A 19,078-nucleotide genomic window follows, 5' to 3' on the forward strand; every position below is an offset into this window, starting at 1 on the left:
TTAACGAAATCTGCCTAAAATCTGTCACTTATCCAAGTCCTTTCAAGGAAACATAATGGATTTTGACGTTTTTTGGGTTGGTAGAACAAATTTATTTCTTGTTTCTGTGACTCAGGTTTATTAAATGAAAGAACAGAATCAAAACAAGTACATTGAAAACAATCCTACTCTGCAAATCATTTGTCTGTGTGGTTTCTTTAGGGTTTTCCAGGAGATATTGGTGTACCTGGATTAAATGGCCCTGAAGGTCCTAAGGTAAGGTTATATGAAAACCTATTAAAAATAACAGTAAATAGCATTAATCTCTGAGGAAAAGGCTCTGAGAGATGGACTCTGACATTATGAGAAGATAATCTTACTGTCAGAATGCAGGTACTTTGCCTCAGGTATTTATATGAGGAAGTTATTTGAATGTTTAATGCTGTCCATGCAGTTCTGAGAGTAATTACTGTGTCAGGTGAAAGCATGTAATGGCAAAATAAGTGTGAGAAAATGCCATGTAGCTAGAAAGTAACATATGTTGTTCCTGTATTTAAATAAAATGCATGCCAAATGTATGCAGATTTTCTATTACCCAGGTTCCACCTGTACTAAAAATTAACAATTTTTAAAATAAGTGGTAGTTGAGGATATGGAAAATGTGTAAAATTCACATGCCTGATTAAATTAAGGATAAAATAATAGATATAACAATAGAGGATAAAATTTATCTACAAAACTGTGACAGAATAATTTAGCTTCTGCTCTTTAGCAGACTGAGATTTTAGACCAAATTTAGGCAATAATTCACATGAATTGAGTTTTCAATGAAGCTTTGAATAAAAGCAGATAAGGAAATTTTTGTTGAATTGGAAATGGTCGAGAGTAGTATAAAAAGTGCAGGTGGCTCAGAAATTAACCCAGAAGAAAATTATTGAAAAATATCTAAAGATTGACTACTTGTTGAAAGGCAAGTACCAATGAAGTTCCCCACTCATCATCCCAATAGCCTTGGGACTATTCTTACATTATATTTTCTATGGTAAATAGCCACAAGAATGGCAGAATGAAACCTGTATATGAAACAAAATTGAGCATCTTTAGATTATCTAAAAAAATGCACTTTTTGCTAATTCATTTCACTTGTTATTTCAGATTGATCTATGAAAGGACTAAAACAATAAATCCTGTTACAAACTTAGACCAAAGACATTGCCAGATCTCTCTGAAATAAAAGCCCAGTAATATCTTTAGTAATGCAGTTAGAAATTAAGTGAAATTGTAGAATACATGAGGCAAGATGTCTCATTAATGGCACTGCTCAAAGTGTGAGAAGGCTTTATCTCTGTAGTACATTACTGGGCATTTTTATTCTGAAGGACTCGATCAAGTGAGATTAGAGGCAGAAATAATTCTTGAATGGCTTTATTCTGAGAGTGTGTTTATTAGACCAAAATGAAGGCCTTTTTTTAACTTTAAGTAAACTAGAAGGCAGAAACTGATGAGGCAAAAGAACTGTGCAGGACCAACATTATTATTTGTCCAAGAACAAATCATACAGGTTGTCTGTGAATAAACAGACATGGAAATTACATTTTCTAACAGAGTTGTGAAATTCCATAGTAGACTACTCAAGAAAACATAGGACGTGGAGTAGTAAATAGTTTAAAGATATGATCTTATTTGTACCCAGAAGATTGCAACAATATCTCCATGCCAAAGGAGATTCTTAAGAACCTCTCAAATAATCCAGTTGCTGAAGCTCTTTCAACCATGTCAAGAGCCTTTGACCAAAATAGACATGAATGGACTAGGAAGGCTGAGAGCTGGTTATCTGGTGAGGCAAATTGAGGAGAAGTTAAAATGCATTTCTAGAGGGTGTCCATCTTCAAATTTATGAGATGCTTTGCTTGTTTGTTTATATGCATGTATGCATAACATTAGCATCCTTATATTAACGAGTTTGTCCAACCATTGCAGTGCCAGCTGCTCTTGTGTTTCTGAGTTACCAGGGTGTTTACAAAAAAAAACCAAACCTGTGGTGATGAAAGACTCTGTCTAGGGTCTAGGGAAAATACCAGAAGAGAAATACAGCAATTCTTGAACTACAGTTCAGATTTAGTTGTCCAAGTTTATACATGAATGATGTAACAGATCTAATCCCTGCTGCTCAGTTTTTTCAGTGATTTGGTATTGTTGCACATTATATCCAAAGAGTTTTTGTTAGAATTCTGTTGATGTTTAATACATGTGCTACTGATCTGTTGCCTTTTCACAGCTTCCAGAGAAAAAAACTTTCCAAGAGGTGAACTACAAAGTTTGGGACTCCATGTTCTTTTGATACAGAAATTACACAGCTGAACCAGATTCGGTGCTTTCCAGCACATTTGGTATTAGAGACAAAAAGCTTAGACAGCCTGCCTTAGTCAGGGAGAACTGATGGCTTACATTTGAAAAGGATTACCAAACTGGGAAAACTCTTATATTACTCCCAGTACTGAGGGAGAAGGTCTGCATAACTTTAGAAATGTTTGGCTTTTGGGATTCACAGCTGCCTTGAGTTCACTGCAGTTCTAAAATTTTCCTCAAGCTTTTATTTTTAGAAAATTGTTCTCACTATGCTGCTATTTTCCTCATGTTTTTGTTTATGCTTCCTCAGAAGCAATACCCATTTTAAAAGCCAAGAAAGCTGGATAAGCTTTATTTTTTAGCAATTGGTGTGGGATAAATTAAATTTCTTGGAAGTTTAAGCTCTGTTGAGTCTGATCAGCTGTCTCTAAATGCCAGTAGAAGTTCTGGATTGTAAATTTTCCCCAAATTAGTGAAATAATCAGCAAATCTGATCTCTCTAAATGATTGTTCAAAGGATTTATTATGTAATTTGGTCTACAAAACATTACTCAGCTTGGAGGCAATATTTTAGAAGGTGTTTGATCTTGATCCATCACTTATTAAAAAAAATAACAAAACACACATTTTTTTTAAAAAAGGGAATAAGAATGTTTTTAAGAAGTTCAGAAATAACTTTATTTGTTCCCTGTGTTATTCTTTGCAAGTATTTACGCTCTCCAACCAAGAAAAGTAAGAGGAAAAGATGGTCAGAATATGCTGACTACCACTGTAGTTTTTCCAGCAGTGTGTGTTGTACCATGGAAAAAGCTAAGAGCTTCCTTCCCTTGTTAACTTATTAAACTTGTTAAACTTTCCCTCTGTTTGTATAACACATTTTAATAAAATGATTATTTGGAGTTTCACCTCTTCTGGAAGGGGTGGTCAACTGGGAAGTTATATATGTGAAATACAGGATACCCCATTTGCTGACTTCTGTTTTTTTCCAGACACTTTGGCACATGTGTAATGACTACCTTCATTTTCTGTTTTTTGCCTGAAACTCCGAGGAGGAGATGGAAATGTCATTTAGTATTAATATTCAGTTTACAGTCTGGAACTTTTTTCTGGATTCAGTTAAGTGCAGTGGGAGGGTGTGTACAGTAGCAGTGCTGCTGCCATTTCCACTGTGCAGTTACCTTGCACTGAAATCCTTATCTCCTAACAGGCTTTGCTGTTAGAATAAAACAACAGTCATGCTAATGAGAAAATGTCATTATTAACCATTTAAGAATATTATTTATGTAGTGCTGCTGAAGGCCCACCCATCAGTTCTGTGCTGGAATGTCAAGCAGCACTCCACCCCAGTCCTTCCCAGACTGATGGGCTCTTCAGTGAAACTCTCTACCTTGAGGTGGCCTGTTCCATTTTTCTCTTCCATCTTACTTTGCCTGCTGAGTAAATTGTTACTGGACCAATGCCTGGACCACTGTCTAGACTTCAGCTTCATTAGCACGCAGTTAATAAGGCTTACACTTTCCCACCATTGCTTTCTTCAGAGGATAATCATATCTCTCCTAAAGGGCAGTTTCTTTGTTCTTGTTGCTTTATCTGATATTGCTAAGCTTCGGTTTCCCAGAACATTAATATGTTTACACTATTTTTTTTGTACTATGCCAGGTCAAGTGCTTTTCCCAATTATCCCATTGTAATTGGGATGCCCGAGGTTTTTGATATACTGCTAGCTGCAAAGTCTTTTTAACAAAGTTTTGAAAATGTTGGTGTAAGCAGTCATGAAAACTTGGAGCTGGCAGAGGTTAAGGTGCTTTATCTCTGGGTAGCTGGTTATAATCCTAACAGAAAAGTAAGGGCTGAAAATCACAAGTGGTTTTGGACAAGCTAGTGGTCTAAATTCGCTTTGTAGTTTCTTTCCATTGCATTGTTGTCAACTCATGTTATTCTAAAGACTACCCTAATACGAGCTCTGTACATTGATGATGCTTTAATCTTAATATGGTAGAGTGGTTTACCTCTTCAGAAAGAGAGAAATTGTTCTATCATGTTCAAATATTTTCTTATTTCCTTCTTACAACATAAAAAAGAATAATGTTTCAGCTAAGTCTGTGTAGAAGTTTTTATGATGCTTGGTTTTCTGCATCGCTGCCTGGCTTTCAATGGGAAATACTATGAACAGTGGTAAGAGATTAGGTCTGCTACCTCAGTTTTGGGTTTTAGTCTAGGTTTGTAAGAGGAGAGAAACTAGACCAAAATGATTGTCAACTGATGTAAGTTCTTACTGTGTGTGTTTGGATGTTTAGGGAGCTCTGGGTGACCGAGGACCTCCAGGGCCACAAGGCCCCAAAGGAGTTGAGGTAAGATGAAAAAGTTATCCAGTTAAGAGATTGTGTTTCAAAGTTGTGATGGGTTAAGAGGCTTAGACAATAATGGTTAGGTGTGTATGGTGTTGTCATGCAAAATTTGAAGTTCCTTTTGCATTTTGGCAAGTGTTTTAAAAGGTTTCTAGCAGCCTAATGAGGGTATGCATCCATTATGTGGTTTATTTTAATTTCAGTGGAATCTCAGATAATATATGTCCAAAGCTGGATGTGGTTGTTTTAGTTAAACTGGGAAGATAGGAGGGAAGGGGGTTAGCAGTATGGAAATAGCATATACCAATTTAATTACAGTGTCCTAGATACTCTTTTGTAAACACTTTAGACACCTATTAACTGAAAGGGGAGAAAGGCAGTTCTTCATCTTATAGATTCATCAAATATTCTTAATTCATTGTCATAAAAATAAAAGCTTATGTCTTGTATGCTAAAAATAATTAACATTAAAAATAATGTAGTTTGTGATTCTGAAGATAGACCTCTAGACTTCTAAGTAGCTAAATAATGGGCTTCTATGACAGATACTGGGTGAGTAAAAGCTAACAGTGGCAAAATGATCTGTTTCCAGGTTTCTATCAGACATGAACTCAGACAAACACAGTGCAAACTTAGGATGTTATAATAAATACAGACAGTTATCTGCAGGCTTTCTTTTTTAAAACTAGACTTGTCATCAAGATCACTGAAGTCCTGATTTCTTTTAGGGAGAAGTAGGACCAGCTGGACCTATTGGAGGCGTTGGCTCAAGAGTAAGTATAAGTAATTTTGTTAGGGCAGGCTATTTTGAAATGTAAGTTTACTGTGAGGAATGACTGATAAAATGGCATCTCCTGAATGAATGTGTGTTTTTCCTCAAATCATGCTCAAGGCAGAGCTGGGAGGGGAAATTATTTTCCATACAAAGGGTTTGAAAGGAAATCACTGCTATAGTGCACAAAATATAGTGCTCCTCTGAGACAAATGAAACTGCCATGCACTTCCTAGGGACTGAATCAGCTGATATATCAAAATATTTCCATTGGGGAAGAACCTCCTCAGCTCACAGGGAGAAATATAAAGGATGTATGCTTTAAAAAATGTACCAGAAACCTGGTAGATAGTTACTGAAAACAATAAAGCTGAAACATCACAATGCTGTTTATGCTGCCATATTTTAAAAGATGAAGTCTGAAACTATCATCCAATTTTTTTGTTAGTTACAAAAATATGCTATCATCTAAGAATATTTCAGAGGACTTGAAGCTTATTTTTATAATATTTCTATGCTAAAATGGATACTAACCTGCACTGGGGATTACAGGAGTGTCTCTAAGTTTATTGAATGCAATATGATCTTCTGCCTTTATTTGATTGTGTGCTAATCACTGATTTGGCTTTCATTCTGGATGACTTCCCATTTCTTGCATGAGTTTGAGAGTCTTTTCCGCTGTTTTCTGCTGTTAGAGTGGATATATGCCTAAGTAATTTTTCCTGTTCAGTAGCTAGTCAAAGCTGGGAATTTGCTTTTTGTTAAAAAGTGTATTGAAATATTTATTTGCCCCATAGATTAGGTGTTAAGACAAACAAACCCATACCAAAAAAAAAAACAGAAAAAAGACCAAAAACCAAACACAAAACACCCTCCCACAAAAGTCTCTTTGTTGTTAAGCTGAGGAAAACATGCAAAAATTCAAATTTCAAGAAATTCAAAACTCTCTGTAACTTTGTTCAATATTGAGTTTAATCTGTCCAAGCTTCTGCCGTGAGCCTCATGGAAAGTTTTATTTTGGCTGCATCATTCTTTGAGTCTCCTCCTTGGGCAGGGCTTAATGGCAGCAACTCCCATGTTGTGCTGTGGCAATTGGAAAAGAAGATGCTGTAGTGGGTGACTCATGGGCAATGAGACAGCTACCTTCGCATCTTCCACGTCACTGGACATGCACAGGCCACCATCAGCTGGTGTCAAAGTGACCCAAGAGGAAAAATTTTTGTGTAACCTAGCAAACTCAAATAGTTTTCATCTATTTTGGGTCAATTTGACCTAAATTATTTAGGTTTTTATTTCTCTCAGTGGGAAACGTGCACAAAGACATTGGCATGTCTTACAGCTCTCTGGTTTCTCTCTCACAAGTTGTTGAGAGCATAGTATGCACATCTGAAGTGAGCCCCAGGGTTTCTGTCTCTAGACATTTTTAGTAGTTTGCTGGCTAACATCCCCTCTTGAAATGAGAGACAGGGGAAAAGGGAATTTTGCTTGATGGGCAGCTCTGCCTGTTTTTCCTCCTTGTCCAGGGGCCCACAGGCTCTTGCCTAGATTCTATGGCTTCTCTCGACTCCAGCTGTTTCACAGCTCCAGGCCAGCTAGTTTTCACTGCTGCTCTGCACTCTGCTCCCATCTCTGCTTGTTCTTGGTGCTTTGCTCCCACCTGTAACACACCCTGTGTGATTGTGCCAGTGAGAGAGCCACAGCCATGACTTAAATCTCACGTAGTGTAGCAGGACTGAGTCAATAAGCTGCTGAGCACATCTGTCTTTTTAAATTACACTTCCTTGACTGCAGTTTGATGTTCATTCGATTTACATAGCCTTTGCTTCCATTTTGCATGAAAGGCGTTTTAAAAAGTGAATGTTACATCTGAAAGTAAACACTATCATAACTGTGGTGTCACTGTACTAATTAGATAGCCATGGGGGCAGAGGAGGTCCCAGAGAGGGACCTGAAGAAGAGGTCTGGCTGTGCATGGCCCCAAGGCACCATTAGCTGTCAGCTCTGTCTTTAGCTGACAGATGTGCTTAACTTGTGTTTTGCAGCCGCCAGGAGTGGGAATTCTTTATTCTCCTCATCAATCTGCTTGAGTTGTTTGCCTGGTTTACAGACGTTTATTCTATTGTCTAGCTGTTCTATCTGAAAGTCTAGCCTGTGTTTTTCTCACTACAGCCTTGCTTCCTGTCCCACAGACTTTATTTGTGGGCATGATTAAATAGGTTAGTCCTCTTTTCAGCCACTCTTACCTTAATTTCTGGGGCTTGTCTCAAGTAGCTAAAGTATCCTTGTAGGTCATGTATTGTAAACCTTTCATTATTCTTATGAAACAATAATGGAGCAGGTTTCTAGTGCTTCTGGAATCCTCATCTTTTTTTACAATTTCAGGTCAAAATGTCCAATCCCTAGTTCAGTTTTAGGCATGTGACAAGCTGGCAGCCATAATATTTCACCTTGTTTTTCTCTCCCCTCCCTCCCCTGTCCTTGTTTCTAACGTTTGCTTTGAAAAACATAAGAGAAAACAAAAACTCCTGGGACCCACCTGACCAATGCTGCCATCAAAACAGATTATCTTCTGCTGGAACAGAAGTGAATATGAGCCTGTACAGGGGTTCTCAGTCCCAGCTCAAAAAATAATTTCCATGTGTCTAAAACAACTGGAGACAAAACTAGAGGATGTTCCCTTGCTCACTCAGAATATATCTCAGTTCCAACGACCTCAGTCTGTTTCAGCTTTGGAAGAGGTGTTTGAACTGAATCTGATCACATCATTTGATGTTGCATTCATTCCTTTCCAAACCATCCCACCCATTCTATTCCAAAGTCATATACTTACATTCTCTTAAGTTAATCCTTCTATATTAAAAAAAAAAAAAAGCTGATTTTTTGGTGCTCGCTTGTTTGTCCTGTAAAAATACAGGAGATGCCATACTAAAGATGTGACTGTGTTTATTCAGTTTTCTCCCACTTATCCCTCTCTCTCAAAGGCTATCCAAATATTAATACTGTAACTATCAGTGTAGCTCAGCTCAGTCAATGCAAGCATTGGTGCTTTTTTCAAATTTTTTTTTTTTTTGTATCTTCCTTGCTGGAGAATAAAATGCCTTTAAAAGGGTGGAGGTTGTTTTGAGCCAGAAAGTAAAAAGTTGCAAGTTGATTCCTTTCTGAGTTACATGTGTTAAACAGAAGCCGGAATTTATATAGTCGTAAGATGAGCAGTTTGTCCTGATGATAGTAGAAAATGTTCTCAAATCTGCCCCACACCCCAGTGCAGTATTTTCTGGAAGTGCCTTCCTGGGGGGCTGAAGGCATCTGGGAAGCTTACAGAGGGACTGGGTTGAAATAGAGTGATAGTGAGAGATATTTATGTTGATATATACACACCTGTAGCTACCAGTTGTGAGGTGAAAGGAAGCACAGTTGGTTGCTGTTTCCTGAAAGAGAAGCATAGACATTTCAGTTAATATTTTAGGAAACAGACATTTCCTTTGGGATTACCCTGCCCTGGAAGAGTAATTTTCTCAGGAGTTTGCAAGCAGAAAAGCAGCCATGCCTAGTTTAACCTTCTGACAGTGTTTTTTCCTCCATGTGTAAATGTATTGTATTTCTGTTTAAAGCCAAATCCATGTGTTTCAGATTGCTTTACCAGTTAAATCCACTTGTTTCATTTTCTGATCAAGTTCCATCTGTTCGATGTCCTTTGCAGCTAGAACATAGCTGAGGAATGACAGCCAAGAAACCTTTACAAGCTGTAACTCCAGTTTAGTTCTCATAAGACTTAAAATTATCAAGGTAGTTAATAGGGGCCACTAGTTTTCTTTTGATGAATTTCACTTAAAATATATTTATGATAGTCTTGCTGTATAGAAAGACCTTAAGTTTCTTTACAACAAAGTTGTTAAACTTTGTTAAGCCTTGTGGAAAGACATGACTTGCTTTATCTGGTTCTCTAAGAACTTCTCTTCATGGTCTTTTCTGCCTGCATCCCTGGCTGTACCATATTTTAGTCCATTGGCAAAACCAAAAATATGTTCCTAAAGTGATTTTATTTTCTGGAACATGTTGGCCAAATTGAAATCACTCAGTTAGTCAGAGAGAATGAAAACAATAGAGAGGGATTAGTATGAGAAGTCATGGAACCTACTAAGACAATATAATTTTAAGCCATATAGAGAATTTCTCAGATGCCTAGAAACTAACACACACACTGTGCTCTAAAAGACAGGCACAGAGCAGCTGAAGCAAAAGAGCCAAATGAAAAAATGTCGTCTCTTTTTAAGGAACCTTTTATTATCTCTTGCTTTAGTTGCTCTTTTGTCAGCACAGCTTATGTGGAATGGAAAGCTTGTACTATGGACTTTGGCAATTCCAATTATTCAGTTTGCTGGAACAACCGCTGATAATTTCTCTTTAGCACAAATCCACATGGTTTTGATACTGAATCATTCAAATGTTGAATTAATTTTCTTCTTCCAGTTGTCAGCCTCCAACAATCCCATCAGCAACTTGCTCAAGAGCCAGGTCCAGTCCCCTGGACCTTTATTTGCTGGACTAGGGTCTTTTCCTCAGAGCAGATGGGGAAAGTTTGTCTGGGCAGGGCTGTGCTGTCCAGATAGCCAAATGGTTAGGCCATGTTTTATATTGTAGAGGAAGTAAAGTATCCTGGGAGGGAAAACAATTTCTTAAAAGGGAGACAAAATGAAGTTCTAAACAACTAATTGAAAATTAAGGGGAAAAGCTTTCTGGTTTGCTTGCCTTTCTGAGTTGGTGTGAGTGACCATAGAGGGAGGGATGCATGTGATAAAGTGCTTCCAAGATCCTGTCACTTTGTGGCCTTCTGCTCTGACTGATGTTGCTGTATCTCTTCTGGCTAACAGTGTTATTACCAGAGTTGTCAGAGCAACAAGTTCTGTCAGCAGCAAAATGCTAGTGGAGAGAAATAAGGCTCAAAATCATCAATTTTCTGAATAAAGAGAAGAGGGTGTTTGAGATGATTTTGTCTGGTTGGGGACAGTTGAGAAAGGACAGTTATGACACCAGTCCCTGATGTTTAAGCATCAAATGTTATTAGTCCCTGTTCTGCTGGAATTAACCAGGAGAGAATGTTGCCTTGCCATTTTTTGTCTCCTTGTCACTTTTTCAAAGTGAAATTGAAATGTGTTTCAATCTTGGATTGTGACAGTTTTCCCTCAGTGTTAACCTGCTGTAAGGCCTAATACAATTTTTTCTTACTATTCCAGTATTGGATGAAATATTCAATAATGTATTTTCAGGTATATATTTCTAAGTACACTTGCTAAAATTTTTGTATTGAATATTACTAAACTGTACATTTTTGATAAAATGTACAATTTTGAGAAATAGATAAACTGTGATAAAATTGTCTTTTTTAAATGAAATATTTACAATATTTTATTCTAATCCTTATTTTAGGGAAAGCCAGGACAGAAAGGTTATGTAGGTGATCCTGGACCAGAAGGTTTAAAGGTAAGTGATGGTTTATGTATGAAATAGAGTGGATTTGGAATAGAATTATACACAACTATTTACAGTGACATGCCAGTGAAAGGATATGAGCACACATGCTTCCAAAGAATATAAATGCGTATCATATTTAAGATCCTGCTTTCTTGCAAGATCCCATTTTGAAAAAGGAGAAAATTGTGCATCCCTAGGAGACAGGGATGTGTGAGCAAAGACTACACCTGCTTAAATGAAATCAAACGGCCTGGAAATGTGAGAGTGCCTGGACTGGGGGGCAACAAGTGTCTCAGGGCAGTTCCTACACTGGCAGGATTTTGGAAGTGTGAATGGGGATGAGATGAAGTGCTGCAACTCAAAAGAGGAGCATGTGGCAGCAGAAGTTCCCAGTGCTGATCTGCAGTTTGTATAAGCAGTACACAAATAAGTGTTTATCAGTTATTAGATAACTGAGATTATATCACAGCCAGATAACCAATAATGCTTATATACCCAGTTTCTACCTGTGAAATACACAGCAAAATGTTCCAGTTATGTAACAGTGTTATTTCAGAGAACAGAATTAATTAATACTTATGATGATTTCAAGATTTTGGGGAAAGGGGGGGAAGTTTATTAAAGTGTCATTCAAATGTCAATTTTCCTAATATTTCATAACAAATTGACAGTTATCAATAAAGTGTGCTGGCAACATTTACCTTTCAAGCAGTAGTGAAATAGTGAAGGTAATTTTCTGAAAGAAAGATTTAAATGACAATAGAATAATTAATTTATAGTATTTGCTGACCTAATGTGTTTTGTGAGTACTTAATTGATAGTTTTTATTTTTGCAGGCAAATCCTAAATACCTTAGGACATCATTTTACCAAATCAAAATTAGCCACTGACAAAATTTGTTTTGGTTACTCAATTTTAGCTTTTAAAGTTTTAATTGGCAGATGTAATTTAGAAAATAGAGGCTCCTAGGAAAACAGAGAACTTTAATATACACATATGAAAGAAATTACTTTTCTAGTGAACTGTATCATCTGTTTTCTGCATTTAACAGGGAGAAAAAGGAGACCAAGGAAACCTTGGAAAAACTGGTGAAGCAGTAAGCTTGAATTCTCTTTCTGGTTTAATTTTTATTTCTGTTTTATTTGAGAGCAAATGAATAGTTTGTTGCAGACATTGCCTGATGAAGTTTGCCTGTATTCAAAGCTGTTGTATGTCAGTTATTCCTTTGTAGTCTTTAAGATTCATACTATTTAAAGAAATTTCCCGTTTTAAGCATTTTCCAAAATTAATTCTGCTTTTCTCCCCATACATTGTGTGAATATTGCAGGTGGTTGTAGGGGTTTTCCAAGGCATGTCCATGTATGTGAACAAGTGATCCTTTTCCAGTTAAATCATTTGAGAGGCTACTTTTAGGCTGAGATGTATTTTGCAGGCTTGTTCTGTCTATGCTCCATAAAATCACAGAGCTTGAGGTGGTCTTGTGGTGACACGTAGTCCATCCTCTTCTGCCTAGGCAGGACCTGTTATCTTTACATCAGTTCTGACAACTATTCATCTAACCATATATTAAAAAGCTCCAAGACCAGGGCTTCTCTGTTTTTAAAAAGTTCTTCCAGTTGTGTAACCTGATTCCTTTTTGCTGGGAACAGAATTTTTCATATGGTGATTGTTATTCTGTGCCTCTTTCATTCTTTCTTTTCAGGCTTAAAAGCCCGAATTCAATTAGCCTGTCATGTTTTTGAGATAATTTAAGTCACATTCTAACTCCCCTGTTGCCTGTTTCCAATTCATCCAAACATCTGACTCCAGCCTACTGCCCAAACTGCTAATACTGAATGGAAACATTGCTTCTTACAAGCCTACTTCTTGCATAGATGTGCTTACTTTTACAGGAGTGTGTTGTTATTCAGTTTGAGATTCACAGTCTCCTGTCTTTTGTTTTGTTAAAGCCTTATCTCTCTGTTCTTCTATTATATGTGCTTTTTTAGGTGGTAATTGTCACCAAAACATACCACTTTGGAATTCTCTCTCTACTTAATTTCATCCCCTGCCCTTTTGTATTTTTAACTTCTGTCTGGGATTTATGAGCAGATGTGAGCTTGACTCAAGCACATGCTTGAGTTACCCAAGAGTTGTCTAGAACATGATTAAATTGATTTTATTTCTAGAGTTAACATATGCTGAGGAGAGATACCACACACTGGTTTGGGCTTAGTGCTGTACTACTCATATAAACTCTGTTTACCACCTTAGCTGGCAGGCAGAGTTAGCTCCCCATTGTCCACAAAATACCAAGCAGATGTACCTGGGGCAACTCATCAAAAGGTTGGTTACTGCAGAAATTTTACAAACTGCTTCTTGGTCAAGTCCAGCTCCACTGTGCACTCTGGAGATTGTGCTCTGGGGAAGGGGACTGAGAAGTTGGACTCCCAGTCAGATGAAAGTATCTGCATACACAGGAACCGATAGGGCCGTGACATGCCATAAGATCCCCTTGAAAGTCATCCAGCACATCTTTAAGTGCAGCTTTTATTACATGTGAATTCTGGTTTTCAGCCTGTAACATGTTAGGGAAAACTAATGGCATTTACTATGTTGTACAGTGCCACATGCGCCAAAAACCTCAACAAAAGAAAAAGGTAGGCTCAGTCTTAAGTCATTACATCAATAACAGAGCATGAAACAGTTACAGAAGCTAGTTGCTTAAACTTAACTCTCTGGATTTGACATAGATTTTTTTTTTGCTCCTCAGTGAACTTGAATTCAGTGGACAAATTTTCACAATGCATATATTTTGTATGAACATAATGTCTTTCACTACTAAAAAAAGCTCCATTCTATGTAGTAATTACTATCTCAAACACATAATCAATGATACATTGCAGTGTTGTTGAATAAAATAATCATACCAGCTACCTAATTGTAGTCAGGGTCAAGCTGCAAGAATTAAATAGTATTTTCTATGCCAAACAAGGGGATGTTGCAGCCCTGTTACAGTGTTATAAAGAAAGGTAATTGTAGCCCATCATTAATTACCATTTCCCACATGTGATATTTGGAGAATTTACATGTGATACAGGATGGCACGTGATACCTGAAAACTGAAATAGTTTCTAAGTTACTGATAAATATTTCTTATTTTTACCTGTGGATTGTAGAATGTCTTCTAATTTATGTACATGTATCTAATCAAATGAGCTTCATAGGCCCTTGATCTGTTGTTGCCTTTGCATTATCTGGCAGCAGAGGACCAGTGCCCACTACATGATCTTTAGGGGGATAATACATATTTTGTTGTGGTAGAGGGGTGAAACACCAAGAGGAGACACAAGCACACTCACTCTTAGACCTTTCAAAACCCCTTTCCTTCACCTTATTCACCACTGCAATCTGCAGCTGTCAAACTTTTCCAAAAATAATTGAAAAGTACTAACAGGAAGAAGATGTTTTTTCTCATATGCAGAAAATGCTTTTCCAGACATGAGTCCTGATGCAAAATATTCACTTCTGTATGCTTTGGACACAGATTTTGCTTTCAGCTTCTCAACAGCTTCTGTTTGTAATAAGTAATTTCTCTTTCCCTTGGCGTGCACATAGAGTATGGACTTCTTAATTCACAGATAAATCCCCTCCCTGCTATTCAGTATTGGCTCTGGTGGCGTGAGAACATCTCTGGCATCAAACATGCCACACACAAAACAAACAAACAAAAAGTTTGAAAAACAGAAGAAAGTTTGAAAAACAAAGTGCAAAAGCAAAGTACAAGTGCTACCAACCACTGGGACAGATTTTGAGATGGAGTCAAAAAAAGGTATGGAGTAAGGCATTTGTCCTTACTGATGCCTTACGGAGTTTGTGTGCTACCAGGTGCTTGGTGACACTAAATACAAAGATGAATTGTACAAATAGCAGTAAAAAAAGTGCAACTACTGTACAGTTTATTTGATAGTAAAGGCAAAGGAAAAAGTAAGTTACTAAAAAGTTGAAAATAAGCCCAGTGTTTAAAAAATACTGTGTATTTGGCTTCTCCCTTCTGCACCACAACCTCACCAGCTTTCCTTTTTGGCTTGTCTATGGTTTTCTGTTTATTCATTATCTCTATGGACAGACTTCTTAAAATTACAGGTTATAACACATATTTTTAAGTCCATGGTTAAAATATATTGTACTGTTTTTTAGCAATGGAGATTCCATCACAGCATTCCAGTTTTCCAAATGAGAAATAGCGCATTTCATGAATTAGCTAGGAGTCAATTTTGCAATAATAAATCCTGTAAATGCTGATTTCACAGCAAATTATGCCATGACCACATGTGCCTGTCTGCTATTGATACCAAAGGTTCTACCAATATTTTTTTTTCTGTTTATTTCAATCTGCTTGCTTTCCTTCATATCATTAATCTCCTGTCATTCACTAAAACATCTGCCACTGCTGTTTGAGGTGCCGAAATAGTTATTCCTTTTCTCTGTAGCAGCTTTCTCAGGTCCTATTTAATACCTACTTAGAAAAGTACAGATGGAAACTCTGCACAAGCAGGGAAGTTTCAAGAGCAAGAGAATGGACTGTAACACTTGTTTTATCAGCCTAGTAAAGTGTAATATGTGCTGAAATACAGATCTGTCAATAGGCTAGAAGCCACAATATTTCTTAGATCACATGAAGCTGCTGATTCTTCAGAGCACATTTCTGCCAAAATATTTCTGGATGTTTGTCCACTGTGGAAACAGAGTAAATTTATAAAATGTTTGCTGTGCTCATAAGCTTAAATGACACACATCAGGAATGTGGTTAAAATCAGACTTCAGATACTATTCACTTAACCAAGCCTTACAACAAAAGCTGTTTTTCTGGCTACAGCATGTGTTGTGTTTGTTTAAAGGGGAAGGGAGGCAGATGAGGGAGGCTGCTTGGTTCAGCAGAGCCCTGAGCTGTGGCAGAATCCAGCAGCTGCTCCTTGCTGCAGGATATTTGGTTAACTGCAGGACCATCAAGTCCAATTGAAGAGGGATTGGTTAAGATAGTGAGAAGCAAGGGAACAGCAGACAGAGCAAATGTACACTGCTGATGAGACAAAATCTTTTGGAAGCCATGCCAAAAGAAACAACCCCTTCAGCTACTGAGAAAATTCCCCCCACATTTTGGAGGAGGAAAATCTGGCTTTGCTGACATATGCAACTGGATTTTTTTATGCTTAGATAAGATGCTGTTCAGTGATGGAGAGCAAATATTTGAAACTAACTTTAAGCATCTCATACAAATGATCTGTTTGTTGAAATGTCAGGGATGATTTAAGAAAATGATTTATTGAATTATTCAGAACTCATCTGAACTTAAAACAGTTGTTTTCCAGGACTGTTTTGGTGTTTGATAATGCTAGTGTTTACCCAGGCTGTGCCACTCCGAATGACTAAGTGCAAGTTAATTCCTATTTTTTCTTGTTACCTCTGTTAAAGAAATTCGGCCTGTAGGCTTCTGGATTAGAAATCCTTGACATTTATACACACATTGAGACAGAGTACAAGGGTAGAACTGTCAGCTGTAGTATGTGCAACTGGTGTCAAAAGGCAGAGTTCATGAGCACAAATCCTGGAAAAATAATCTTCAGAAATTACATGTCAGCAAATTTCTCTGGTTGCACATAGTTTTTGAAACAACAGAAGGAAACCAAGCTGAAATAAAAAGTGCTTTGCCATGAAAAAAAACCTTACAATGCAGCAAAGGAAAACCAGGCTGTTGATGGCAGCTCCAGAGCAGACTGCAAATGGTCAGTCTGCAGGAGTCTGTGAATGGCGATAAAATACTGCAGTCAGGCCATGTGCCTTGCAGCTGAGTTGCTTTTAGGAAGAATTAACATAAAGCAATTACCACATCTTTCAGAGACGTAAAAATTAGCTGGATTAGAAATCAGGGATGCATAATTGAGGGAGAATGGAAACTGCAATTACTTTTGCTTGAAGAAAAGATTAAGTTAACTGATGTGTTCAGGATGCTCAACAGAAGGAGTTTGAATTATCCTGAGAAGTCTGGGCTTCAAGGATGTAGAAAAGAGAATTTTAAACCATAGGCCAGAAGATAAGTCAATTGAGGAAAGACTTTTTTTTTTTTAAAGTTTGGCATGGGACATTGCCAAGGGCTTCCAAAGAAGGAACTGCTTCAGCTGCTGTCAGAAAGCAGTTGGATAGAGATTATTGTAAATTCTATGAAGGACTAAACAGTGAATTGCAATAAAGATACTTCTGCATCTTATGTTGCGCTTCTTGGTTTTACCCTAGATGACCTGATATATTACAGCTCCTGCTGAGGAAAGGGGAGGAAGAGGTTACAGTACCTAGAGGTTAGCTTTATCAAGCTGTTGCTCGTTTTTCTCGAAGGATTTTTTTTTAGTGGTTCTCCTTATCATTTGATTTCAGTTAGAGGAATAGTACCTGCACATGATATCTGCAGTTTAGCTTCCAAGGTTTTGTCAGTGAGCATATCCTACCCCTACTTTGTCAGGCAGCTTCCCTTGAATGCATTCCTCTACAAGTGATATCAAACAGAATTACCCTACTTCACACTGGAAGCGAAATTTAATCCATTTATTTTTGTCTTGAAACTGATGTAGATTAAGTGATTGGTGTCAGTACATTTTGCCTTTCAAATATTCAGGTAGTTGAATTTTTGAGTCCTTTAAAAGACTGAGTGAAATATCAGCTACAAGGTACAAATATGGTGCATCTCTGCTCTTATTCACTTCCTCCATTGGCTGTAGCAAATCACAGATTTTCACTCAGATTATCACCTCTGGTGGATTACCAAGTAGCTTTCCCAAGAGACAGAAAATTAATAAAAAAGTGTTATTGTGACAAGATAGTTATGTTAAATTTATTATGGTATCTCATTAAATGAATGTTGAATAAAAATATTTGAGAATGCTGAACTGTAAATGAAATAGCACTGGATTGGAAAATTTTCAATTATCACGGAAGAACACATGAAAGTAGAGCCTGGCAGGTAACTGCTGCCGTGGGAATGTTTGGAACCAGCTGGACGTTCATTTCTCACTACCAGGTTTTTCAATGAATTACTCTATACTTGGGTTTGCATTAAGTGTTCAATGTGTTTTCAATTACTCAACTACAGTCCAGTTTCTAACACGGAGTATATGCCATGGCAAGAAGTTTTTGTCTTTCTCAGGCATGTGTTAGTTGTGAGATCTGGTCTCTGATTCATTTTCCACAAAATTCTCCTGACAAGAAGGTTTCTAAAATGCTGTTATTATGCTGTTATTGTCACTGGAGACTTTTACACAAATCCTTGTAAATGAAAGTTGATGACTGTTTTTTTAATAAGTTGCTGATTTCTTTTTTTTAATCACTTCAGGATTTTTGCTTCACTTTTTTGTTTTCTAATACATTCAGTTTTATATTTGGAATTCCAGAGGATTGAAGGGATGCTGGAAGACATTGCTTCAACAGATCTGCTTTGGACTGTATTCATTTTCTTACATAAGACGGAGAGAGAATTGAAACTTCAATCCAGTCCTAGTAGCTCTTAATAACAAGCCAGTCCAAATCTGGGATTTTAAGAGCCACGTGATCTTACAGAAAGTCTGTAGGGAATGATTTAAGGAAAACATCACTTTATGGTAACTCACTGTTAACAGAACAAAATATTTTGCTCTCTGTGCTTTCTTTTCACTGAATGGTACTAATTGTTTGAAAATTCAAAATTATATTCCTAAGATTTTTGGCTCTCTTGCCTCTGTGCATACTAGTCTTAGCATTTTCTCAGTCTCAGATACTTGACCTCTGTTTTGAATAGAGGGGTGGAAGAGCATTTAGTTAACCTGTCATGAATTTCTTTCCCCTACATACTTTCTGACGTCCCTGTTGCTTTTAGGATTTCACTGGCTTCACTTCTAGTCATCTTGACTATTGCTTTGCTTTCCATAGATATCCAATTCCAGGTATGCCAAGTTTCTTTTACATCTTTTGTATCAACCTTCTTAGTGTTTTTGCTAAGTTTTCTTAACTACTTTCAAGGAATAGCCAATGTATAGGAAACTTTCTATTTAATAGCCAGCTTCTGTCGTTGCTCTGGAAGGTGCCATGTGCTAGGGAATACAATAGCATATTCACAGTCACTGCTTCCTAGTCATTTCTGCTCTTTCAGCCC

The 19,078-nt window shown here is 37.3% G+C and overlaps 1 protein-coding gene across 2 annotated transcripts in view; it reads left to right on the top strand.

The window, feature by feature from the left end:
• The window catches only part of COL24A1 (collagen type XXIV alpha 1 chain), a 125,862-nt gene that overhangs the window by 59,857 nt on the left and 46,927 nt on the right, over positions 1 to 19,078 (top strand). For both annotated transcript variants that reach the window (XR_001523201.2, XM_015636820.3), the window contains exons 20-24: positions 202 to 255; positions 4,626 to 4,679; positions 5,405 to 5,449; positions 10,876 to 10,929; positions 11,972 to 12,016. Coding sequence is in view for 1 of the 2 variants with exons in the window: in XM_015636820.3 (XP_015492306.1) it covers positions 202 to 255; positions 4,626 to 4,679; positions 5,405 to 5,449; positions 10,876 to 10,929; positions 11,972 to 12,016 (252 nt within the window). In the remaining variant the exon portion in view is untranslated. The remainder of the gene's footprint in view (positions 1 to 201; positions 256 to 4,625; positions 4,680 to 5,404; positions 5,450 to 10,875; positions 10,930 to 11,971; positions 12,017 to 19,078) is intronic.

This window comes from Parus major, chromosome 8 (genome assembly GCF_001522545.3).
Source record: "Parus major isolate Abel chromosome 8, Parus_major1.1, whole genome shotgun sequence".
Classification (NCBI taxonomy): domain Eukaryota; kingdom Metazoa; phylum Chordata; class Aves; order Passeriformes; family Paridae; genus Parus; species Parus major.